Source organism: Eptatretus burgeri, chromosome 8, assembly GCF_056783735.1.
Source record: "Eptatretus burgeri isolate ZD-2024b chromosome 8, Ebu_testis_v1, whole genome shotgun sequence".
Classification (NCBI taxonomy): domain Eukaryota; kingdom Metazoa; phylum Chordata; class Myxini; order Myxiniformes; family Myxinidae; genus Eptatretus; species Eptatretus burgeri.
This window is the reverse complement of record NC_140968.1, coordinates 537408-565234: the sequence shown is the minus strand read 5'-3', so window position 1 is coordinate 565234 and position 27827 is coordinate 537408. Positions and strand designations below refer to the sequence as shown.

The following is a 27827-nucleotide window of genomic DNA, read 5'->3' as shown; positions in this document are numbered from 1 at the left end:
CCGAGGGTGTGAATTCCCCAGTAGCTTTGCCGCGTGGATACTTAGGTATATTGAAGTTGGCAATTAACCCTACTCCACGCGGCCGAATTATTGACGATTCACGGTCCTGTAAGGGACCCGTGCCTTTCGGAGTTCTCCGAGAAGCACGATCTAGATTCCGGGTGTTTGCTGGAACCGACTCTACTGCTCCAACTCGTGGCCGTGCTCGCCGTACAACAATATGTCCGTTTGTAACAAAGAGCAGCAGCGTACAGAGATATAATTTTTGTGGGCTGAAGGTGTACCAGGGGCAGAAATCCATCGCAGACTTTCAGCACAATATGGGAACAGTGCTTTACCACAGCGGAGTGTGTATGATTGGATTACCATGTTCAAAAACGGTCACACAAATGTAACTGATGATGAACAATCTGGACACCCATCCATGTCCATGACAGAAGAAAACATTGAACGAGTCCGTGCCATAATTCTGGATAATCGACGGTTGACAATTGATGAACTGGCACAATATCTGAACATCAGTCATGGTTCTGCACATTAAATTATCAACAACCGACTTGGCTTTCAGAAAGTTTCTGCCAGATGGGTTCCAAAACAACTCATAGAAAAGCACAAGCGCAAGCGTGTGACAATCTGCCAAAACATTTTGAACCCTTTCCGTCATGAAGGGATGCTTTTTTGAGACACATTGTTAATGGAGACGAGACGTGGATACACCATTACGAGCCAGAGAGCAAACACCAGAGTATGGAGTGGAAACATCCGACATCACCAGTCAAAAAGTTCAAAAGTCAAACATTGGCTGGAAAAATGATGTTCACACTTTTCTGGGAGTCACAAGGCCCAATTTTGGAACACTATCAAGAGGGGCACGCAACGGTAAACAGGGTCCGTTATTGTGAAATGCTTTGGGACCAGTTGAAACCAGCTATTCGATGAAAATGCCGAGGTCTACTGTCAAAAGGTATTGCATTGTTGCATGACAATGCCCGTCCACACATTGCCGTCCATATTGTGGAAGACCTCCAGCAATTGCACTTTGAGGTGTTAGAGCATCCTCCATACAGTCCTGACCTGGCCCCATCAGACTTTCACCTGTTTAGTCCACTCGAAGACGCTTCAAGAGGCCGCCACTCTGCCGGTGATCACAAAGTAAAAGAAGCGGTGCATGTGTGGCTCGTCATTTCGTCCAAAACATTTTCTTCTGAGGGAATATGGAAGCTCATGAATCGATGGACTAAGTGTATTGAAAAAGAGGAGGACAATGTGGAAAACTGATGCTCTTGTACATGCTCAATTGTAGTTATATTATTTAAATAAATATACATTGTGGATCCTTTTTGACTCACCCTCATAGAAACAGGAATACATCAAAGGTAAAATGAATTGATAACAATCTACATATAAACACATGGATGAAAGTTAAACATCTCCCAAGTGCTCACCACCACTCCTCCACCCAACAATTCCATAACTACCCCCAAGTGCAGTTTACAGTCACATCACAAACACACACCATGACCGACACTATCTCTGCAATCTTTCTCTGGACATAATACTTGCTTTTCATAAACAACAGACTGGGGAAGAAAGGCTATTCCATTTGATAACTAGAGGGGGAGCACTCGGTAGAGTGCAAAACCTCCGCCGCCAATACTGCTAGGTCACTCAAGTGAACCTGATATCCTATTCATTCAATTTGACGTCAACAGTGCTCACAGAGTCATAGTTTGCAACTTTCCCTTTTAATTTCAATTTTAATTTCAATTACAACATACTCAATTCATTCGTCATAACTAGATTCCTTGAGACAGAAATTGATTTTACGTGGGTATATCTACCTGAAGTTCCAAAATCAGCCGTAATTATAATTTTGGCATGTTTTTTGTTGGAAATCACTTCAAACATGGAGAAATGCCAAAAAAAATCAAATATTTTTTCAAAATGGCCAAAACGGATCACACTCTACTGAACCACGATTGAATAAACTAAACTCGATCGACGCGCATGTAGAAATGCCAAAATAAAAAAAAATCGAATTTTTTTTGAAAAAAAAGTTGCAAAATTTTCTAAGTTTTTCTTTCTCTAACAATTTTTTTTGGGGGGGTGGGAGGGGGTTGGAAATCACTTAAAACATGTAGAAATGCGAAAACAAAAATTCAAATATTTTTTCAAAATGGCCGCCATAGCGGCCATATTGAACTTTGGACCAAGTCCAATATCTAATGGCATGATCCTTGGACCATACCTAATCCCCCCACCAAATTTCGTCGAAATCCGTCAAGGAGATTTTCCGTAATACTGTTCACAAACAAACAAACAAACAGACAGGGGTGAAAACAGTAAACCTCCGTCTATCTTCGATGGCGGAGGTTAACAAAATCCAATCCAGGATCATATATTTAGGTGCCGACATTGCTGCGCCCACATCGAAGATTGTGTTTGTGTCATTACAACAAGAGTGGAATACGATATTGCACATCCTGGACCATTCAACCATATGGCGACAGTTCAAGAGTACAGAGTTATCTGGGTTCCAATGGTTCATAAAATGGCAGAATTCATGAAGGAATTGCAGCAAAATGTATGAACTAAAGTCCTGCTTCTTATGGAGTGACCTTCCATGAAAATCCATAAGGATGTTCATCAACCAAGAGACTTCTTGCATTGTTCTGCAATAAGGCCAATTGTGTACGAACAACATTTAACACCATACATTCCTGTAAGCTATCCTTTTGTGGCGTCATCGAGTTTACATCTGGATAAAATTTTGAAGCATCTAAATAATAATTTCTTCAATGTTACCACTTTGCACTTCCTCAGTTAGTGTGCATGATTGGATTGCATATAAAATTTGGTAAGCTCATCGGGCATGCATTATAAGGTAACCAATTAAAAATGTCACCACTTCAATGGGATGTTGTTCAATATTTATTTTGCTCATACTTGGGTAATGCTCAGCTTTGTCCAGGTGTCTCTTGACTGGTGGCAATGTAGATACGGATTTTGCGTTAACCAATTGGCAATCACCTTCCAATGTTCGACCAAAAACAACCTAAGCTTCAACCGAACACACTGACTTCCAGACTAGAGATGGGAAAAGCAGTGGCTGTTTCCTTTGTTGAGCAGTCACCCATACTGTACATCAGAATGATAAAGTTCTTTTGTTTAAACATCATTTGTAATTTCATACGACGACGACAAGAGTGTGACCAACACTAACCTTACTGCCTTATCAAAGAGGCACAGGCTGTTGATTAAGAAATGACAGCACAAAGTCTCGTTGAACCCTGAAATAAATAAACCACACACAACTCTCTCATGCCACCTTGAGGTCTTGATATTTGATCATTTTCTTGATTTCTGTGTTATTTCGCCCAAAATCCCTGGGTACTGAAACCTCAATTAGCAATGCCTTCTTTTCCTATTTGTATCTGAGTGTGATGTCTGGTCGAAAGTGCCTTGTTTTCTATGTTCACACTGGATGTGATCATCAGGCCACACTGAGCATGATGCCCTTGTTTTCAATGATTGCTTTTGGTTCATGTTTCCATGAGTTTTGTGGAACTGGGATATTGAAATTTCTGCAAATGTGCCGGTGGACTTCTCTACGTACTTTGTTATACCTTTGTGTGCACAGCTGTTCTGGCATGATTTTGTACATCCCAATAGGAGGTTGCTCCAAAAATAGGTATTTGGTTTCTTCTCCGAAACCACACACACAGTCTGATGAAACTTGACCACAACCTTCATCACCTGTGATGCACCAAAATTTGTTCACGACATAAAAAAATATATATATGTATATATATATATATATATATATATATATATATATATATATATATATATATATATATATATATATATATATATATATATACATATACATATATATATATATATATATATATATATATATATATATATATATATATATATATATATATATATATATATATATAATTGGGGTCTCAGGTGGTGTATCCTCATCTCCTTCCCTTCCTGCTACTCAATTGTGCATATGCAAATTGTCTGTGCATCTTTTACATCTGCCTGTTCTCCTTTAAACCTCTGCAAATATGTCACTTGTTTAGCTCTTCCATGAGAGTAGACTTCGGCAGATAAGAAAAAAATGAAATTGTTAAAGAATTTATGAAAGCTTCTAAATTCTGACATTAGCCTCAGTCAGATCTATGAGTTACAAAATTTTGAATATCGTGAATTTAAATGATGACTTTATGACCTGGATTCTCTTGCTTTTTAAAAACTCATTTAATCTGTTCATCATCTCAATTGTGTCTCATTTCAATTGCCCACTCATTTCTACATCAACAACTTCATCAGCTTTGTTGTCATTAAATTTGTTTTCATTAGATTCCTGTGCTTGTCTGTTTCTTTTCTAAAACATGCCTTTTCAAATGGGTTCAATCACAGCAATCAAACAAAGTCCATTCTGACCTTTCCCAAGATGCGACCCAGAAAGAAATAATGCCTCGCAAAGCTGTCACCCACGAGGAGGCGTGCTTCGGGGTTTGGATAAAGGAGGCCCTGGTGGGTCGTGCGGAAGAATCCCTGGTGCGGGTTGAAACCAGCACGTAGCAGCTCATTGAGAAACTCCCGAAATATCCCACCACCATCAATACCAGCTTCATCAAGACCGTGGGCATTAAGGAGATGCACACGGATCTGCTTCCGTAGATCTGGTTCTGAAAATGCATAAGAAGTGCAGTGGGGATAAATGTGGGAAGGACGAAATACAAAAATAAAAAATCCCAAACTTGCTTGAATTTTTTTTCCACAACCTGAAATATCAAAACGGAATGATGTATAAAGTCGTCACAAGTTCAATTTTGTTAAGTTCACTCATAATTGTATCCCAGCAATATTAACAAACATAAAATCATATCTTCATTAATAAAAACAAAAACAAACTGAAATAGAAAGAGCAATCAAAGATTGCAGACCCTTACAAGGACTTGTTAAATGTGGTGTTGGTGTAGTTTTATAGATGTATCGTACTTGCATTGTAATTGTACTGCACACACTTTATATAGGCGTTCTTACATTCTAACAGTACATACTTTATAGACGTACTCACATTCTAACAGTACAAACTTTATAGACGTACTCACATTCTAACAGTACAAACTTTATAGACGTACTCACATTCTAACAGTACAAACTTTATAGACGTACTCACATTCTAACAGTACATACTTTATAGACGTACTCACATTCTAACAGTACAAACTTTATAGACGTACTCACATTCTAACAGTACAAACTTTAAAGACGTATTCACATTCTAACAGTACATACTTTATAGACGTACTCACATTCTAACAGTACAAACTTTATAGACGTACTCACATTCTAACAGTACAAACTTTATAGACGTACTCACATTCTAACAGTACAAACTTTATAGACGTACTCACATTCTAACAGTACAAACTTTATAGACGTACTCACATTCAAACAGTACAAACTTTATAGACGTACTCACATTCTAACAGTACAAACTTTATAGACGTACTCACATTCTAACAGTACATACTTTATAGACGTACTCACATTCTAACAGCACATACTTTATAGACGTACTCACATTCTAACAGTACAAACTTTATAGACGTACTCACATTCTAACAGTACAAACTTTAAAGACGTACTCACATTCTAACAGTACATACTTTATAGACGTACTCACATTCTAACAGTACAAACTTTATAGACGTACTCACATTCTAACAGTACAAACTTTATAGACGTACTCACATTCTAACAGTACAAACTTTATAGACGTACTCACATTCTAACAGTACAAACTTTATAGACGTACTCACATTCTAACAGTACAAACTTTATAGACGTACTCACATTCTAATAGTACAAACTTTATAGACGTACTCACATTCTAACAGTACAAACTTTATAGACGTACTCACATTCTAACAATACAAACTTTATAGACGTACTCACATTCTAACAGTACATACTTTATAGACGTACTCACATTCTAACACTACATACTTTATAGACGTACTCACATTCTAACAGTACATACTTTATAGACGTACTCACATTTTAACAGTACATACTTTATAGACGTACTCACATTCGAAGAGAACATACTGTTGCGGTTCTGGAAACCGCATGCCTCCAAGGCAATGGCATCAATCATACAGTGGTCCCCAGACAGTTATTTCATTAATATACGTGCAGTTCGACCTTTCCCACATGTCCAATGGGTCAAACGGGAGAAAGTGCGCTGTGTGGATCTCATAGTTAGGTCTGATTAGGTCTCTATCTTCATTCCAACTCTTTTCCTCTTATTGCTGAAATAAATCAAAGCAGGCGCCGCACCCAGACGGCTGCCTGTGAAAACCGCAGCAACATCTCCTCACTATACGAATGCATCTTCGCGGAGGCCAACAAAAGAAGCATCAACCACACGATGGAAAAATCTTCCGTTGCAAGATATGGCGTCAAAGGGAAATAATAGAAGCAAACAAGAAAAGCCCAACGCCGTACAGGCCACACGCGGTGCATTCTTTTCAACCCATTTCTGCATCTAATAACTATATCCAATCCTTTCCTTCAATCCATGACACAGATCAGGGCAGGCACCGTGCAGGCAGCCACCTGTGAAGATCACCACTGTGATAGATAACCGCATGCACAATGGCGGACCCGCGAACAGCCCCGTGATAATTAATAATCGTACAGTATGGGGCACAAACAGCGCACCTCTTCATTCGGGTCTGCGCGCTGATTACAATGGCATCTTACCATCGCATTGTACGGGATGCGCATGGCGCACATCTTTGTTCACGTCTGCACGCTGGTTCACAACGGCGTCTTACCATCGATTCTCGCTCGCCACCGCGGCCACCAACGTCTCCTGCAGATGGCAGACATCCTCCCGCACCTCCGCCTCAATGCAGCTGCCTCCAAGTAGAGGCATGCTGTACGGCCCGGATCGCGCGGGCCGCATGGCGTACGGACGGGACAAGCGCATTGATCGGCGCCAGCCGCAGCGTGCCGGGGGTGCCCGGGTGGGCAGGCATGACCGACGCGGCCCTCGGCCAGTCGCCGGAGCATGGCCCGGGAGTTCGGTGCAAGGAGATTCATATCACGGGGTTTGGAGTGAGACGATTCCACAGCTTGGTGAGGTCTCGCCAGTTGCACCAATAAGGCCGCTTTCGGCTATGGCGGCTGGGTCGTGTAGTGGCCGGGGCCAAGCCCGTGCAAAGCTGGTAATAGGCCCAGGCCAGATGGTAAATGTAGGCCCCCATTTCAAACTGCTCATTTAGTATTTTTGTGATCAGTGCTAAATACATATGATTTACGTATGGGTATATACATGATGTACTTACAAGTAACAGAACAGAATAAAAGAACTAGAACGATTTATAAAAAAAAGGTAATGGTAAGCAATTTTATTCAAAATGTATCAAAAAATAATCAATGTCGGTGTGTAATTTTTGTTCCTTTACTTGTTTAACATTCGGTCCCCTCAAAATCGTAGGCCCATGCCAAATGGCCCACCTGCCGCCCCCCATTCTGGCATGGCCGGGGCCCAATGGGAGCGCCCAATTCGGGTGACAATGCATCGCTTCGGGGCGGCGCCCCGCCCTGCACTGCAGGGCCGATAAATGATGGATCGCGAAGCCGTCCAGTCGTCGTGGTCGTCCTCATCTTCCTCGCCTGCCCTTGGATTGGTCTCTGCGTCTGCCTGCTTCATGCCGTCTTCTTCTTCACCGACTCCCTGATGGCTCCACCCACCCACCTCCTGATCCTGTCTGCCACTCCGCCCAATCGCTCTCGACTCTGCCTCCTCCACCCACTCGCCACTGGCTCCACCTAAAGTTCCTCCCTCACGCCTGACGGTTGCACCCATTCTCTGGATCGGTGCAGACACCTTGCCAGCACCGTAGCCAAGCAGGAGACGACGCGCCAACTATCAAGGAGGGATCGTGCAGAGGAGCATCCCCCCAAAATGTACTGGGTGGCGTGGTTGTGGTCAATCGTGCAAGGTATTACGAGACCATTAGCCTCATCTACTCTCCTTTTTGCTCATGATCTCTTCTTCATCGGGTTGTGTGTGTGTGTGTGCGTGTGCGCGCGCGATGACGCCTGTCCTCGCTCAAGATTGCAGAAGAATTATATCGGGATCGGTCTGCTCTGTGTCTGCTTTAGTAAGTTGCTCGTTTTGTTTACGCACCACACATTTCTTTCTATCTCTGCTTACAAACAACAATAAACGACATTCACTGTGCCACATATTTTTCCTCGCCTGCCTGTAAAACCCTTATGTGGAAATGTTCCCAGCTCGTTTTTGTCTTTTCTTTCATTGATCCAGCATGGTCCGTATCCAAGCCGAGCCGTGACTTTATTCCCAACGATCCGTTCTTTTAGACAGTACGTCCTTGGCAGTGTCGCTCAGCTGCATCTGACCCAGTGAAGTGACCCGGTTTGGACAAGGCATACCGAGGGCGTGCCCCTCGGTAATTAGGTCACGTGATTATAATTTGCTAACCGATGTAGACGGAGGACCTTAAGTCACGTGGTTGAGTTATTGGCGTTCACGGTCGGTTAGCGACCTGCCGAGTCACGGAGTTATCCGTGTTTAACGGCCTGCGATTCCGGGAAGTCGGGTGGGAACCCGAGATCACTTCCTTCCCTTGTGGTCTTCTCACCTAGACCACCGTCCACAACAAATTTGGTGTCAGGAGTGGGATCAAGCCTGAAAATGTTGGTGTCTGGAACGGGATTTGAACCTGGGGTGTGCTTAATGCACCCCCAAAATTAAGAGCAGGTTAGGATACAAATTTTATTTAGTTATTAGTACGGACCATGGCGGACCAAAGCAAGCTGGTTCAGGTGGGTTTTGAAACAACAATGTTCGAGGAATCCATGGCTCAGGATGACAGCTTTGAGGGAGATCATTCCCTGCAGCCATACCCAGAGGTAATGGGAGCAACCGTGATGACAACAATGCTTGGGGAACCCCCATCATCAAATTTCCCTTATGGAGGACTTAGCGATCCCCATGGGATCCACACCCGATCATAGCAGATCGTCTTCACCACAGCCATTTGACATGAATCAAATAATGGAAATGTTGAAACAAATAATGGACCAACAGAGTGGTATGCGGAGTGATATGCAAGGAAAAATGGATAATATGCAAGGAAAAATGGATAAAATGGATGGAAATATACAAACACAAATGAAGGCGGGTCAAGTGGAGCTGGCAGAGGTAAAGGGCGTGATGCAAAACATGGACCGGAATTTCGCAAATGAGATCAGGACAGTACGTGAGGAAATGACCAAGTTGAAGGAAAATGTGGAAGGTGTTTGTACCGCGATGAGGACAGGTAAGGTCGAAGTGACGAATAAAATAATGGCGGTTAAGAGAGAAGTAGATAAACTCAGACAGGTAGAGACAAAGAAGCAGGAATTGGGGGCCGTAAAAGAGGAATTAAATGAGGTAACAGAGACACAAAGAGACATGGAACGGGTGAAAGACGAATTACATAAAGTAAAAGAGGAGCAAACACAAATGGAAGGGAGGGAAAAGGATGTTAACATTGTTCCTGAGGGAGGTTATCCTGACCCTTGCATCAGGTCTTAAAACATTCAACAAGCTCAAAGGGAGACGATACGCTCCCTCAAAGCAGACCGCGACAAGGTGAGTCCGGTAAGTCTGTGCGAGGTGGAGCAGGCGCTTGATGCAAAAGGGTACATGCCGAGTTTTTGATGGGGGGGGGTAGAGGTCCCGGGATGTCATGGGGTAACACAAGCGCCCTGTAAGATTGTGTCAGAACATAAACGGAGCATGAATAACATGGCATGGGTGAGTGCACGGGAGAGAGAGAAAGTGCGACACACATCGACCCAGACGGGAGTAGCGGAAGGGAGGGGCGAACCTCCTGAGCGGGATAAAGATATTTTGGAAACCGCGCCGGCTTCACGGGACTCTGCGTGCGAGGTACGACAGTGTACCAGTCTGTGCTTTGCAAACCGCCCAAGCGCGGATCATTGCTCGATGTGCTAATGCAGTGGTTTTCAAACTTTTTTTGGTGGCGACCCAATTTCAGAACCTCTCAACATCGCGCGACCCAAAAGATTCAAAACCCAATTCATAATATACAAGATAAGATTTCATATGACACAAGAACATTTACTGTTTACTTTATTCACCATCGTCATGTTTCACATAGAAGAGTAAACGGAGAATAGCCGACAGTATCCAAATAGTACAGTTGAATGTTTCAGAAGTTTAGTCCGAATGACATTTAGATATATCAGTGAGAAGGATGAGCCTGTTTTTCAGAAACCAACTTCTCTATTCGTGGAGAAGTAGATGCCAGGATCATAGTGTTGTGGCTTCTCACCACTCCGGCATGCGAGCGACCGCTTTTAACTAATCGCAGCCGCGCGCCACCGGACGTGGAAAACCTAGTCGCAGCTTTCGGATCAACGCAGAAATCCAGCTGCAGGTGTGTTTTTAATCACACCTTAAATCAGCCAACTATTCTGTCCACACGAGACAGGGTCCGATGGCCGAATTGTCGATTTACCTAAGTATGCACGCAGACAGAAATGCCAGGGATTTACACCTCAATGGGACCTGCTTGGAAACGAGCCACTTAAGCAGCTCGCTTCGTTTGCGATTTGCCGAGCGGTGTATATCGCCAAGCCCCACCGGATCCGATTAGTTTATCGGTTATTTAAAAGCCAGCTAATATCCCGAACGCAATACGGCAACTCAATTGGGGGAAAGAATGCAACGAACAGGTGAACATTCACACAATGACATTTATTTGTACACACATAAGCAGTCATACACGTATGCAATCATGTAGTCAATAAAGCAATGCAGGAACGAGCAAGACAAAGAACTACAACCGTTCTATTATTATGTACACAATCACTTAACAGTTCATTACTTGACGGACAAGGTGCCACGACATTCATACAAATAAAAACCCCAGGAAAGGAAAGGGCAGAACTGGACCTCGTGGGCTTTTAATAGCTCACGGAGCTGTGGAGACCGCAAGAGCTCCGAGAGGCCGTGCTGGTTACCTGCCACCTTCGTGGTGACTCGCTGGTTGACCCTCGACGGTTCGTCGACACGGCAGTTGGCACTGCGAGACTTGCTTGGCCCAGGCCCCGCTGTGCGGCCTGGTGGTTCGGCCGAGCTGACGACGCCTCAGAGGAACGAACGGGCCTTTGCTCTTTCGAGAGTTGATGCTCTTTCAAGAGCCCGCCCGTTCCTCAGCGTTGGCTCGGACCGTTCTGTCGCCGGCTGGCGACCTCTTTCTGGCTTTCTCCACCGACCCGTGGTTATGCGCGGCACGGCAGGCTGGCTGCGCTCCGAGCTCCAACTGCCCTCCACTGGACTCGAACCTTGGAAGACTGGCTTCCTCCGACTCGACGCCAGCTTGACTCCAGACTTCCACTCTCTGCAGCTCCCCGACAGACTGCCTGCTTGGCATTCAGCGCGTCTTTATATGGGGTCCGTGGGTGAGTTTGATCTCTCACCTCTCACCTCTCACCCCCCGCTAGCTCCGTCCCTTTTGCGATTCTGATCCGATCTCCTCACGAAGCTCGGACATGCGCGGACATGGGTGAAATCATCAACCACGCAGACGTTGCAGGAATCATCGGCTCCTGCCCCAACGAGGGAGTCCCCGCGTCTGGTGGCAGAGATGTTGTTCGTTGGGATTCGCCGTGGCTGGCGAAAAGATGGCGGCGCAATGGAGATGAAGGTGAGGCGATGTTGTGCGTTCGTGGAGATGTTGTTGAGGAGATGGTGAGGAGATGTCGTGGTTGGCGCTGTAGTGGGGATGGCGTGGTTGTTGAGAGGCGGTTGTGGTTGGCGCTGTGGTGGGGTTGGCGTGGTTGTTTCAAAATAACGACAGCAAAAGAATAACGGCTGACTCAAAGATCACATCCTGGTTACACGAATAATTCCCTTTCGACATCGGTGGGGAAATCCAATTTGAACACACACATATCGACATAACTGATCTCTGGGAAACCTGAATGGTGTTCTGTGAATTTCCACAACCGTAACACTATCATGCTCCATTTCTTGGTGATTTCTGTACTTTGTTTTAATCACCACCATGGTGGAGAACGACTGCTCACAAAAGTATGATGAAGGATATGGCATGAGAACCGTAACGGCGCGCCGTGACAGGGTCGGGTACGACAGCAGCATTTTGCACCAGAATGTCGACAACAAATTCATCCGCGCAAGACCCTGCGCTCCTGAATCCTGCTGGAGCTGTACAAGCTCTTTCTGTGCTGTATCATCTTCATCAGCAATCGAGTCCAGTGGAGCCGTGAAAGGGTCCCGAACCACAGAAAAGGACTGCACATCCAGCTCAGGGAAATGGTGCTCGAACTGTTCAATGAGCGACCGAAGGTGACGTGCTATCTCCCCAGAAAGACTGTCGAGCTCAGTATCATCGTACTGGCAGGTCGTTAGATGCTCCACCAGACGGGGGAAAAGGCTGAAGCGCATAACAGCTGCTTTGTCTGCCAGTAATTTTAGAGTCGCCAGAAATCCGCTCATTTTGTCGTGAAAAATCATGAGGTTGGCGTCTTTGCCTTGGATGGAGCGGTTGAGGACATTGAGATGTTCAAAGATGTCAACGAGATAGCACAGTTCTGACAGCCAAGAGTCCGACTGAAGCAATGAGACCCATGCCGTTTTCCCTTGTGTGCGTAGGAACTCCTTCAGTTCATCGTTGAGCTCGTAAACGCGCAGAAGAAGGTTTCCTCGAGATAACCATCTGACTTGAGTGTAGAATAGTAAATTCTTATGGTCGGAGTCCATCTCCTGGCAGAATAGCCTGAATAACCTAGTGTTGAGGGCGCTTGATTTGATGTGATTCACCATTTTTACAACTTCTGAGAGCACACTCTGCAAGGTTTCTGGCAAAGTACGAGAGGCGAGCACTTCTCGGTGAATCATGCAGTGTACCATGGAGGTCTGAGGAGCCACCTCAAGCAATTTTGCCTTGAATCCAGAACGCACTCCTAACATTGCTGGCGAGCCGTCTGTTGTAAAACCAAGCAACTTTGCGAAGTCCAGATCATGGTCACGATAAAACTGCTCTACTTTCCCAAAAATGTCCTCAACTTTGGTGGTGGCCTCCAATGGTTTGATGAGCAGAGGCTCATCGACAAAGTTATCAGCCTTGATGAAGCGGACCCAGATGATGAGTCGTGCGTACGATGCGATATCTGGACTCGTCCAACTGTATGGCGTGCCACAGCGATTCCTTGATCTTCTGTACGACCTGAGCCATTACGTCCAGACTCATATCTTCAATTCTGCGTTGGATGGTGTTGTCAGAGAGGGGTATAACTGCCAGTTTCTTCACCGCTTCCTCCCCAACCATCAGAGATACCATGTCCTTTGCACATGGCAGCACGAGTTCTTCCGCAATGGAGTGAGGCCTTTTAGTCTTGGCAACATGGAGCGACACTCGATACGAGGCCTCTAATGCCTGAGAATTGGTTTGATGGCATGTACCCTCTCTGTCAAGACGCGTATTCTTGAGTGCAAGAAGTTTCCTCTCAAAGAATGCTCTCTCCTTATCCTGATAAGGTGCATGTTTTGTAGTCAAATGCCTCTGCAACTTATTTTGTTTCATAGACTCCATAGAAAGCACTTCAAAACAAATCACACACTGAGGCCTCTGTGCCCCACTTTTATCCACCACATAGTAAAATCCAAGGTCCAGATATTTATCCTGGTAAGAACGTTCTCGAGATTTGCTGGTGGCAGGTGCTGCCATCACAAATAAGGTCTCGAGTCGTACGTGGAGACGTGAATAGACGCTAATGATAGAGTCAGAGTCTGAGTCTGAGAGACCGTGGATCAAACCACTAATTTCCCGCCAAAATTAACCGCCCTTCAGCGAACCCGCGCATTGGCTGGATCCCATTCCAAGCGTCATGTTGCGCTGGTTCCCACACTTTGAACGAACCGTTTATATTACATCCCGTAAAAGTGAACACCGATCGAAAATAGACAATTTTTTCTTTCGTTGCAAGCGGCCGCCCATGACCCCACGAAATTTGCTCGGCGACCCCGCTTGGGGTCGCGCCCCCGGGTTTGAAAAACCAAGTGCTTATGGCTTCAGGGGAGCCAGCGTCAAAACGCTCTGCGCCGGATATATTATACCAGAGCGCGGAAGGCTAAAAGGAAAGCGAACAAAGGGATTAAGTGAATTTGGAAAAAAAAATATTCCCATGGGAGCCCATGCCTGAGACCCGACGTGCTGCGCGACGCGAGTGGTGCTCGCGAGATGCGCGGCATGAATGGAAACGCCGACGTGACCGCCGGATGGTTCGTGTGCATATGACGTCAGCGGGGATCCCGCAGCATGAATGGCGGGTGTGCCAAACACGGCGTTTCACATGGGAGATAGCCCGAAAGCCAATACAAGCATTTAATGCGATTAGCAGACGACGAGTACACTGCCGATCACCACGGTGGAGGCGTAAGGCTCGCCGAGAGTTGCCATGAGTAGACAAAGCCCAGCGAGGATGTAGTGAGCATCCTTGCCCGGGCAAAGGAGCACTAGTTAGGGTAAGGGTATAGCATTAGATAGACGGGCATTAGATAGACTGACGGACAAGGGCATTGATTGGTGCTAGCCGCAGTGTACTGGGGGTGCCCGGGCGGGCATGCGAGACTGGCGCGACCCTCGGCCGGTCACCGGAGCACATTCCGGGAGTTCGGTGCAAGGCGATTCATATCGCGGGGTTCGAAGCGAGACGATTCCACATTCCACAGACAAGATTCCTTGGCAAGGTCTTGCCGGATGCACCAATGAGGCCGCTTCCGGACATGGCGGACGGGTCGTGTGGTGGCCGGGTCCCAATGGGAGCGCCCGATTCGGATGACGATGCACCGCGTCGGGGCAGCACCCCGCCCTGCAACACAGGGCCTATTAATGACGGATCACGAAGCCGTCCAGAAGTCGGCGTCGTGGTCGTCCTCATCTTCCTTGCCTGGCCTTGGATCGGCCTCTGCATCCGCCTGCGTCACGCCGTCGTCTTCTTCACTGACCCTCTGTGAGGGGCAAGATCATCACCTGTGGTCAAGTGATTCTCGTCCTGCTTATAGAGGCATTCACGCATTGCATTACTAAAAGCCCATCACTTGCTGAACTGCAGTTAGAGCAGAGGGTGGTGGGCTCTTGACAGAGGAGTCCGAAGTGAAGGCCCAATGGGCCGGTTACTTTGAGCGGCTGTACCAGGCTGACCCACCAACTGTCGACTTGGATGTCAGGGGTGTTACTTTCCCTATTGCTGACCCTCCAGTCAACTGTGATCCCCCTTCGTTTGTGGAAACACAGGCTGCGGTGAACCGATTAAAATGGGGTAAAGCCCCTGGGATCTGTGGCATCCATGCTGAACTTCTCAAGGTTGGTGGAAATGCAGTTCTCTGCTCTGACGGGAACCCAGGCATCATCCCAACTGACGGGAATAGGGGCCTTGTTGTCCTTCTCTGGAAAGGGAAGGGGATCGCCAGGACTGCAATAACTACTGATGGGTGGGTCTTTGCTCGGAAAATTATTGATCGGGTTCGCAACCATCTGCTTGAGCACCAGCGTCCAGAGCAGTCAAACTTTCCACCAAAGAGGTGAACAATTGACTGTATCCTTGCCCTTCGGGTCCTCAGTGAATGCAGCCAAAGTTTTGGCAGGAGCTGCTTGCAGCCGATGTTGATCTCTGCAAGGCGTTTGATTCAGTGAATCGGGATGCCCTCTGGAGGATTCTTGGTCTTCATGGGGTACCACCAAAACTGATCAATCTGATGTCTAAATTATACTCTGGTACTGAGAGTGGTGTGAGTTGTGGTGGTACCATCTCTGACTTATTTGCAGTTGTGACTGGAGTTTGTCAGGGGTATATACTGCCCCCCACACTTTTCAGTGCTTGTATGGACTGGATTCTGGGAGAACAGGAAAGAGATCAAGCTGTGGTGCATCGTTTGGGAATGTCAAGATCTCTGACCTTGATTTCACAGATGATGCAGTCATCTTTGCAGAGACTGTAGATATCCTTTTGGGGGCCCTCGGGGTGCTGAATGAGGAGTCAGAGCCACTGTGATTATGGGTTTCATGGGTCAAAACAAAGATCCAGGCTTTCAATGACATCTTGGAGGCTGCTATCTTTTCTGTACCTGTTTGTGGTGAGGATGTTGAGGTCACAAATAGATTCACTAAACTTGGGAGTGATATTCGTGTCTCTACTGGCTGTGAGCAAAATGTCAATAGATGTGTGGGTCGGGCCTGGGGAGTCATGGATTCACTGGATCATGGGGTGTGGCACTGTCGGTACCTGTGCAGGACGACGAAAGTCCAAGTCTTCAGGTCCTTGGTGCTTCCATTCTTGCGACTTGGACTCTGACCAGGGATCTGAGACAGAGACTTAATTCCTTTGGTACTAGGTCTCTTCGGAGAATCCTTGGCTGTCGCTGTTCGGACACTGTGTCCAACGAGCCGTTGCTGAGAGACTCAAATGAGATTTGTGTGCTGCATAGTCTGGGAGCGTCAGCTGCGGCTGTATGGCCACGTGGCTCATTTTGCTGCTGCTGATCCTGCTCACCAGATTCTCTCAGTAAGAGAGCTCCGTGAGTGAAGGAGGCCATTGGGCCAACCATGTGCCTCGTGGTTGCAGCAAGTTGATCAGCATTTCAAGGAGATGGGGATGCGCCAGGCATCTGCCTGGGGGATGACCAGACGGAGGCCCCTGGAGTACCGGCGGAAAGTGGACGCAGCGACACGCTGCTCCTGTGCATGCTTCCATACCTGACCTGAATGGGCAAAGATTTCACCACTCACTATGCAAAGCTGGTGGAGACCTACCAAAAAAGGCTCATAGTTGTCATTGCTGCAAAATGTGCTTCCACCAAGTATTTACCTGAAGGGCTGAATACTTTTACAAACAGTGAATTTTGATTTATAAATGTGTTTTTTGCAGGTATTCATGGCATGTAATCTCCTTCAACTATAACAGCGTTTTATTTGATCTCTTCAGTTATGAATAAAAAAGTTCATTTGGAAAAATTGTTTCCACATAATTCATAATGCATCAACATGTGGCAATATTAGTAGTGGGTGAATACGAACGCAGGCCACTGTCGTTCTCAGTGAGTTTGCTCCTTTTCTCTTTCCCACTTTCCCCGTCCTATTCTTGCTGTGTTTCATTCAGCTTGTGTGCAGCTTGTTTGCCCCCATGTGTCCTTCTCCCACTCCCCTTGATCTCATTTTCACTTCTACTCTGCAGTTGGTGTTTCCCCCTTTCCATTTTGTTCCCTTCCTTTCTGCTCTAGCTTTTTCACAGACCTCCATCAAGTAAACAAAAAAATAAATACAAGGGTGCAGTGTTGTGGCAAATAACTAACCGTTTTCAGGGGATAACTTGTCAAAAGCATCTTCATAGATGTAGTTTCGGCGGATAACAACATTTATACCACCAAAGAATGAGCTCTCGCCCTGTGACTCCTCTTTCTCCACCATGATCAGCCTCTGAAATATCTATCAGCAAAGAGCATATCCACATTGGTTCAAAACACCTTCAAAACACTAGACTTGATAAGCACAAGTGAGAGGTGCAATGAAACTCCTTCCGAATTTCACCTCTACAAACAATCCTTTTAAAAACCGCCAATCTTTTAAAGCTTCTGACCTTCACCCTCTCCGCAAAAGGCACAACAAAAGGAAGCTCTGTGAGGATGGCGAGTTGACGCTCTTCAGGCACAGAGAGTGGAGGACAATCCTGTCCCACTGCACAGAAGACAGCAAACAATGAGCAACAAGAAGATAGAAAATTAGAATAAAACAAAAAACAATAATAATTGCTGATCTTGTCCGATTGCAGCAAAATTGGAAGAGTCGAGAGAATCCAACAAGAAAGATGTCATGCATAGCACGATACTTGAGAAATCCATAAAACAAATTTGACCTCAAAAAATAAAGGGTGGGTGAATTCAATGATCAAATATGTAACTCCTCTTCAAATTTCAAGTCAATTGGATGAAAATTGACAATTTTAGAAATTCGGCCTATGTTGACCTCAAAAATAAATTGGTGGTTGAATTCAGAAAGCTGATATGCAAATCCTGTTCAAATTTATAGTCAATTAGATAAAAATTGTGGATTAAAAAAATTGACGAAGTTGTTGACCTTTGACATCAAAACAATAGGCTTCTTGCTTATGACCACATGGTGAAGTTTCGTGAAGATGTGAAGTTTCTTCACCTCAGCGCCGACGAGTCTGGCATTTCACTCGGGCCAGTTGGCAGGGTCTCCAAGCAGCCATCAAACTTCAAGACTGGTCTCCCATCTCTTCTCTCACCGACATAAAGTGATGCTGGGAATTTTTCCAAAAAATTTGCTCTCTCATGCACAGATGTATCCCATCTCGTCTTCAGTTGGCCTACCCTTTCTCCTGCCAATGGTACAGTGAAGCTTGTAGCGAGGCTGTTGTCCTGAAAAAACTTGCCTTCGCGCTCGTGGAAGGCAAATCCTACTGAAGGCAATCTCAGTTCATTCCACAAAGCTCGGAACAAGGGTGTGTCTACGCTCAGGACAGCCAGGAAACATCTTTCTACTCTCACGTCTGAACTCTCAAACCTCTCTTTCTCCTCCAAATCCTGGTGTCATCTAGTTCAGTCTGTTTCTGGTGAATGTTCCACCTCCATCCCCTTCCTTACCTCAAATGGCCTCACAGCTGACGCTACACGTAAAAAGGCTGAACGCCGAAACTATGCGTTTTCCTCTAAGTCTTGTGTGCGACACCCATCGCTTTCTGTACCCACTTTACCCAATCGCACCCAGCCATTCCTGGACTCTGTGTCCTTTTCTCATGACAAGTTGGAGAGCTTGCTGTTAAACCTCGACTCAGATCCTGCAACCGGTCCAGACGGCATCAGCCCATGTGTCCTAAAAACGTGCTCCTCTGCTCTTGCTCACCCTCTCTCTGTTCTGCTCACCCTCTCTCTGTTCTACTCACCCTCTCATTTGCTCAAGATCATCTGCCATCTGCTTGGAAATCATCAAACATTACTACTCTGCATAAAAAGGTGCATAAACAGATCCCTACAACTACAGACCAATCGGCCTTCTCCCAATCATCAGCAAGGTAATGGAATCTATCATCGCTTCAGACATTATCTCCTTCCTCTTCTCCAATGGCTTGATTTCCGATCATCAATTTGGATTCAGACCAGCTCACTCGACCCTGAATTCCTGCTTCTGCTTTCGCATCAATGGGTGGAGGACCTCAATGTCAGACATGAGATTAGAGCTATATCCCGAGACATATAGCGAGTTTTATTTATATGGTCTGGCACCCTGCCCTGCTCACCAAGCTCTCTTTCTATGGTATCCAAGTCAATCTCCACTCATGGCTCACAGACTTATTTGGCTGTCGCAGTCAACGTGTGGCCCTGAATGGAGTTCTCTCATCTCCTCTTCCTGTCCAGGCTGTAGTTCCTCAAGGCAGCGTTCTGGTCCCTGTTCTTTTTCTGGTTTTCATCAATGATCTCGCCAACTCTCTGGAAAATCCTCTTTATCGCTGCGAATGACTCCACCCCCTGCCATACCATCTGTCATCCCTCAGATTGGCAAGCAGCAGCTTCTTCACTCAGCAGATCTGGATAAAATCACAAGCTGGACCAACACGTGGAACATGTCTTTCAATCCTGGCAAATCTCATACTCTCACTGTGTCTCTCCGAAAGAACCGTCTGGAACCCCCCCCCCCACCCCCATATATGCTTTCTCAACAATCCCCTTGAAGAAGTCTTTTCATACAAGTTTTTGGATCTCACTTTCTGCCGTGATATATCCTGGGAAAGCCACATTTTAAAGCTGGCCTCCAAAGCCAGTTACCACCTGGGCATCCTCCATCATGCAAATACCTTTCTTGGCACACTTGAGTTCCTAACCACATACAAAGGTTTCATCTGCAGCCTGATGAAGTACTGCTCTCCCTTCAGGGCTGCTGCTCCTGCCTCACACCTTTCTTGGCTTCATGCTGTGGAAACCAAGGTTTTTAAGATTATCAGTAACCCCCGTGATGAAGCTGAGTCTTTGGGTCTCTCACTCCATTATCACATGCAAGTCAGTGGCCTTTCTGTCTTGTCCCGTCTCCTCTCCAGCCTCACCCCCCCCCCCAAACCACCACATGCTTTGTCTGTGATCTGTCACCCCCATATTTCCATGGCACTCAAGGTCCACCAGCAACCCCCTTCTGGTGAAACTACCAGATTCAAAATAAATAAATAAATCCAGAATCACTGCTCACATTCACTCTTTCATTCCTTTTTTTCCCCCCACCTCTGAAACAAAACTCCCATACACTCTTCAATCCCAATTTTAACTCAAGGTCTTCAAAACAGATGTTCACCACCACATCTCATCTTCCCCCATCCAAAATCATGATCTTCACTACCCCCCGATAATCCACCCCAAACCCCCCTCCTTCATATTCCCTACTTTCCCTCCTGAAAGTCCCTGTAGTCCCATCTTGTTTACCCCATGTACGCCGCCCCATCCCTATCCCTTGCACAGATGTCATGCCTGTTCCCCACTGTTTTGTGCTTCCCTCTCCCACCCCTCTTGTCTCTTGCTCCCTTTGTTATACTTTTTGTGTTGTAGGTCTTATATGAGCCTTGACATTTTACACAAAAAATAAAAATAAAATACAAAATATAAAAAAGATCGGTGTAAAATTGTGACCTGTAGGCGAGTGACATATAAACAGACAGACAGACAGAATAACGAACGCAACCAACCAAAATACTTGACATCTTCGATTTTCACAAGGAATCTTAGGGATTGTTTTATGAGCGTACCATCTAGTGTAGACCAGAGTGGCCCAATATTGTGAAGCCGATGGCTTCTCCATACATGCCGTGTACCAGGCATGTACAACTGGGGAACCTGCCAGCACACAAGGAGAACAAAATCCCAATTAGTTCATCAATTTTAGGAATTAAACACAAGCACATGTTCTTCAATGCCATGAGTGTCTGGCATGCACCTGAAAAGTATTTATCTTTAGATAAGATTATACACATGGTAATTACAGAACTTAATCACATAATGACATCAATAACATGACTATAAGTCATAAGCTTTCAAGAGAACAGCTCACTGATGTCATATCACATAACATATCAGAGAGTGTGCAAGAGAACAGCTCTCTATAGAAGGATTATGCCAGAAAAACAAATGGTGGACCCTCCCACTCCGTACAGAACGAAAGTTGGACTATTTCCTCTAAAAAGGTGCTCAGGCTACATATGAAAGTCTTCCTGATACTCGCTTCGGCTACATACAAAAGTCAACCTCAAACTCACTTAGGCTCCATATGAAAGTCTACCTGATACTCGCTTAGGCCATATATGAAAGTCAACCTGATACTCACTTTGGCTCGATATGAGTCTACCTGATACTCGCTTAGGCTCCATATGAAAGTCTACCTGATACTCACTTTGGCTCCATATGAGTCTACCTGATACTCGCTTAGGCCATATATGAAAGTCTACCTGATACTCGCTTTGGCTCGATATGAGTCTACCTGATACTCGCTTAGGCTCCATATGAAAGTCTACCTGATACTCACTTTGGCTCCATATGAGTCTACCTGATACTCGCTCAGGCTCCATATGAAAGTCTACCTGATACTCGCTTAGGCTCCATAGGAAAGTCGACCTGATACTCACTTAGGCTCCATATGAGTCTACCTGATACTCACTTAGGCTCCATATGAAAATCTACCTGATACTCACTTAGGCCACATATGAAAGTCTACCTGATACTCACTTAGGCTCCATATGAAAGTCTACCTGATACTCACTTAGGCTCCATATGAAAGTCTACATGATACTCACTTAGGCTCCATATGAAAGTCTACCTGATACTCACTTTGGCTGTTAGCCCTCTTAGGCTGATACTCCATAAGCCCCCATTTCGAACAAAGTCCAATGGGGGCTAATTATAATAATAACAACAATAATAATCATCTTCAGATGGCCTCTATCAATGGCAATTATTCTGGTACCAACTGACAGCGTGCATCAGAGACAGAGTTACTTGGTGCATCATCCTTTGCAAAATAATTTTTAATAGAGTGAAATGAGAGGTGGACGGGACTCCGACTGTCAATCGTCATGCATATGGATATGATTTCATTTCGGGACATTTGCTCAATGTCATGCATATGGATATTAAATAATAACAGTGGAAATATCATGCCTAGCCTGGTGTTGGCGCAGTGGTTGGGGCAGCGGCTTGGGATCCCAGTGTCCTGAGTTCAAGCCCCGTTGGCTGCTGAATTAACACCAGGGGGTTGACTCAGCCTGTCATCCTTCCGAGGTCGGCGAAATGAGTACCAGTGTACTGGTCCCGGTGTATGCCCCGGTTAGAATAGGTGTACCATATCCCTGTGTGTCGTAAGAGGCGACCAGGGTTGGCGTCAGGAAGGGCATCCGGCCATAAAACATTGCCTCAAGAAAAAGCCTAACCCCTGCACAGCAGGGAAAAATGGCTGTAAAAACGGTCATTTTATTATTATATTAAATATCATGCCTCAGGAAATCCCTTGTTTTTCAGTTATATTTATGAAAATAAAATAATAGCGAGGTACCAGCGCTTCACACGGGCCACACGTGATCACGAACCCTCCTCCAGTCACCGAATCAAGGTAAAAGCAAACCACATGATCAAGAACCTTCTCGAGTCATGGTTTCTCGGCGGTAGATTTGCAATGTCGGTGAATCTGGCATCGGACAGAACTGCCTGAACAGGGAATATCCACTCTAACTCCGAATTGAATAAGTATTTGAACTGACATTTGGTGTTCCTTTCATCTTTGTTTTGACATACTGCATTGGGTGGAGTGATCAATGTTCAACTAATCAAAGTTGACTGTTTATTTCGCTCATTTGCACAAATCACTGGCTCACAACACAGAGCTGTGCGTTCAGTAATCGTCACACACATGTCTGATATTGAGCCATTCATACTTTGCATGCGTGTGTCCAATGCTGAAGCCTACAGTCACATTGCAGTCAACATGTGTGCAGCTTCTCAACGTGTACATAGGAGCTTCTCGAATGGACAGGGCAGGTAATTGTGTACAGAAAAGAAAATTCTTACTCGAGCACATTTACTGAACACCCCAGTGTACGGGTACAACAGCAAGAGTATGGATTGGGTGAGGTACTCCCCTATGCATGTTCATGAAAATTTGCCTGATAATGTCATGCAGATGGCTATGTGCATCTGGCTTCAGCATGATCACTGATGTTCCTCTCTCGACTGTTAATCCACAGTAATTATTTGAAACATTTGAAAGTGCAGGTAATTATGTGCCCTGAGGCTGTATGAAAACTTTATTACCCTGCGCTCGTAAAGCCGAAAGCAGGGTTAAGCGATCAGTAGTATATGTACGTAAGTAGTACGTCGTCGTACATAGTACATGTCTGCATTTTGTTAAGAGCATCCATCAAAAATCATTAAGCAGAGGAAATTGAAACTTTACCACATTTTATATGACCGTATGATATCGCGGTCACTCTTTTGAGGTCAATGTAGGCCAAAAGGTCAACAGAAGCCAAGTTTCTAAAATCCTCAATTTTCATCCGATTGATTGGAAATTTGAACAGGATTTTCATATCCGCTTCCTGGATTCAACCAATTATTTTTGAGGTCAACATTGTCAACATCGGCCAAAATGTCAACATAGGCCAAATTTGTGAAATCCTCAATTTTCATCCGATTGACTTGAAATATGAAGAGGATTTTCAGAAAAATGACCATGTGTCACACGGTCTGGCAGTCATATTGGATCTAAAGGAAAAAATATTTGAAAATATTCATAGGAGAAACCGCTCAACCGATCAATGCAAAATTTAAGTAATTGATAAACTACCTGTTGGAAATATGGTTTGATAAAGATAATGTAATCGGCCACATGATCTGGCACCCATATTGGATCAAAGAAAAAAAATATACCTGAAAAAAACAAGAGTTGGCTCGCACCAAGTCCTTCAAGACTGTGCTGGATATGTATTCTATGAATACCATCTAGTTCTTTGAGAAACAATCAATAAGACAGAGCTACAAGATACATTCAGGGTTATGGAAGACATGCAGGAAGACGTGCAGTATTTGATATTGCTGACGAAGATCTCTTGGCACTTTTGCTCCAAGACAGGGTATCCTCTGAGTACCATACCATTATTCAACATTATAACAAAAAATCACAGAAACAAGTGGATATAAACATTTATGCTAAATACAAGGAGCAATGTAGGGATAACAAACTACAGTCCCAAAAATTTTTTTTGTTGTATACAATATCAAGGCTCGTATAAGAGCGAACACACATAACGTATAACAAAGGGAGCAGGAGAGAAGTGGGGAGGGAGAGGGAAGCAAAAAACAGTAGGGAACAGAGACATAAGGAGATCGGCGGAAGGGAGAGGGATAGGGCAGGGAACATGGGGTAAACGAGATGGACAATACAGGGACTTTCAGGAAGGAAAGCAGGGAATTTGAAGGAGGTGGGTTTGGGTGGATTAACGGGGGTTGAAAGATCGTGGTTTTGGATGGGAGAAGATAAGAGATGGTGGGGAACAGGTGTTTTGAAAACCTGTTGTGAGGGGTGGGATTGAAGGGAGTGTGGGAGTTTGTTCCAGAGGTGGGAAAAAAGAGGAATGAAAAAGTGAATGTGAGCAGTGATTCTTGATTTTGGTAGTTTCACCAGAAGGGGGATGCTGGCAGACCTTGAGTGCACTGCGGAAATATGTGGGGGGGAGGGGGGAGGGGGGGAAGATCACAGACAAGGCAGGGGGCGGGGGAGGGGCGAGACCGGAGAGGAGATAGTAGAAGACAGAAATACACTGACCTGCCTGCGGTTTGAAAGTGAGAGACCCAAAGACTCGGCTTCATCGCGGGAGATACCAATGAGCCTAAATGCCTTGGTTTCAACAGCGTGAAGCAGCGAAAGGTGGGAGGCGGGAGCACCAGCCCAGAGGGAAGAGCAGTACTCCATCAGGCTGCGGACCAAAGCTTTGTATGTGGTCAGAAGCTCAGGTGGGCCAAGGAAGGACTGCACGACAGAGGATGCCCAATCGGCAACTGGCTTTGGAGGCCAGGTTGGAAATGTGGCTTTCCCAGGAAAGATCATGACAGATAGTGAGACCCAAAAGTTTGTATGAAAGGACTTCTTCAAGAGGATTGTTGAGAAAGTAGATGGGGGGGGTTTCCAGATGGTCCTTTCAGAGAGACAGAGTGAGATTGTGAGATTTGTCCGGATTGAAAGACATGTTCCACGTGATGGACCAGTTTGTGATTTTATCCAGATCTGCAGAGAGCGAAGAAGCTGCTGCTTGCCGGTCTGAGGGATGACAGACGACAGAGGGTGGAGTCATCAGCAAAGAGATAAAGAGGATTTTCCAGAGTCTGAGAGATCATTGACGAAAACCAGAAAAAGAATAGGGCCCAGAACACTACCTTGAGGAACTCCAGCCTGGACAGGAAGAGGGGATGAGAGAATTAAATTTTAAACAAGATGGGGATGATGTTGGTTTTGAGAGGAGCTAACAGTATTGCTGTCACGTAACAATCCCGACATCACTGCCTCATTTACACTTCAACAATTATTGCTTCAAGCTTCTACAAACACTCCACTGGTTACAACAGTATCTGATTAATCTTGTCGTGTAGCCACATACTGCGACTCTATAAATTAGCAGCCTGACTACAATGTTAATACCAGTACACAAACATCAACTTCTTACAAACTACATACACATCTCCAATAACAGCATTATAAAATTATCTGCATTGTGATTGGTTCGTTAGTCTAAATTTAAAAAAGTAGGATAGACAACTGAAGTTGCAAGAATTCCCTGTAATTGTTTAGGAGCTTCTTATACTTATGCTGGAATAAAATATAGTTGCTTCTTCTACTTTCAGCTAGACAATCGTCTGGAGGTAGTGATGTATGGATTGTTATGTGATGGCAATGCTGTTAGCGACTCTCGAAAGTCTAAACTCCAAACCAACATCATCCCTATCTCCTGTTTAAAACCTTTTTAGGTCATCTCTTCGAGCATGATCTAATAATATTGGTGTTGAGAGGAGAGGTGACGATCCGTCCGTCCGTCCGTTCACAATGAAGTTGAAGCGGGAGATCTGGTCATTAGTGATCCTGATAGAGGTCGATGAGACGCACATGATGGTATGACTTTCAAGGTCACCGAAGGTCAAGGTCAAGGTCACGAGGCCTTTGAAGTTGCGAAAATGACGATTTTCAAATTCTATCTCCTCCGCCATTTCTCAAGCGATCTTGAATTTGATTGTAGCATGTGAATCTATGGGACAATATCTAAATTTGGTCAGGCCGGATTTTTGATATTCGCTTTCGTTTTCGTGGCACGTGACTTCAAAGTTGGCAAAAAGTGCGAAAATGATGATTTTCAAAATCTATCTCCTCCTACATTTCTCAAGCGATCTTGAATTTGATTGTAGCATATGAATCTATGGGACAATATCTAAATTTGGTCAGGCCGGATTTTCGATATTCACTTTCGTTTTCGTGTCACGTGACTTCAAAGTTGGCAAAAAGTGCGAAAATGATGATTTTCAAAATCTATCTCCTCCTACATTTCTCAAGCGATCTTGAATTTGATTGTAGCATATGAATCCATGGGACAATATCTAAATTTGGTCAGGCCGGATTTTTGATATTCGCTTTCGTTTTCGTGGCACGTGACTTCAAAGTTGGCAAAAAGTGCGAAAATGATGATTTTCAAAATCTATCTCCTCCTACATTTCTCAAGCGATCTTGAATTTGATTGTAGCATATGAATCTATGGGACAATATCTAAATTTGGTCAGGCCGGATTTTCGATATTCACTTTCCTTTCCATGTCACGTGACTTCAAAGTTGGCAAAAAATGCGAAAATGACAATTTTCAAAATCTATCTCCTCCTACATTTCTCAAGCGATCTTGAATTTGATTGTAGCATATGAATCTATGGGACAATATCTAAATTTGGTCAGGCCGGATTTTCGATATTCACTTTCCTTTCCGTGTCACGTGACTTCAAAGTTGGCAAAAAATGCGAAAATGACAATTTTCAAAATCTATCTCCTCCTACATTTCTCAAGCGATCTTGAATTTGATTGTAGCATATGAATCCATGGGACAATAACTAAATTTGGTCAGGCCGGATTTTCGATATTCACTTTCGTTTTCGTGTCAAGTGACTTCAAAGTTGGCAAAAAGTGCGAAAATGATGATTTTCAAAATCTATCTCCTCCTACATTTCTCAAGCGATCTTGAATTTGATTGTAGCATATGAATCTATGAGACAATATCTAAATTTGGTTTGGCCGGATTTTCGATATTCACTTTCGTTTTCGTGTCACGTGACTTCAAAGTTGGCAAAAAGTGCGAAAATGATGATTTTCAAAATCTATCTCCTCCTACATTTCTCAAGCGATCTTGAATTTGATTGTAGCATATGAATCTATGAGACAATATCTAAATTTGGTTTGGCCGGATTTTCGATATTCACTTTCGTTTTCGTGTCACGTGACTTCAAAGTTGGCAAAAAGTGCGAAAATGATGATTTTCAAAATCTATCTCCTACATTTCTCAAGCGATCTTGAATTTGATTGTAGCATATGAATCCATGGGACAATATCTAAATTTTTTCGGGCTGGATTTTCGATATTCGCTTTCGTTTTCGTGTCACA

The 27827-nt window shown here is 44.7% G+C and overlaps 1 protein-coding gene across 9 annotated transcripts in view; it reads right to left on the bottom strand.

Moving 5' to 3' along the window:
* Positions 1-27827, bottom strand: part of UBE3C (ubiquitin protein ligase E3C) — a 191765-nt gene that overhangs the window by 62642 nt on the left and 101296 nt on the right. For all 9 annotated transcript variants that reach the window (XM_085890523.1, XM_085890527.1, XM_085890522.1 and 6 more), the window contains 4 exons: positions 20905-20992; positions 17734-17831; positions 17450-17582; positions 4462-4709 (listed from right to left, as the gene is read on the bottom strand). In XM_085890523.1, coding sequence (XP_085746649.1) covers positions 4462-4709; positions 17450-17582; positions 17734-17831; positions 20905-20992 — 567 coding nt within the window. The remainder of the gene's footprint in view (positions 1-4461; positions 4710-17449; positions 17583-17733; positions 17832-20904; positions 20993-27827) is intronic.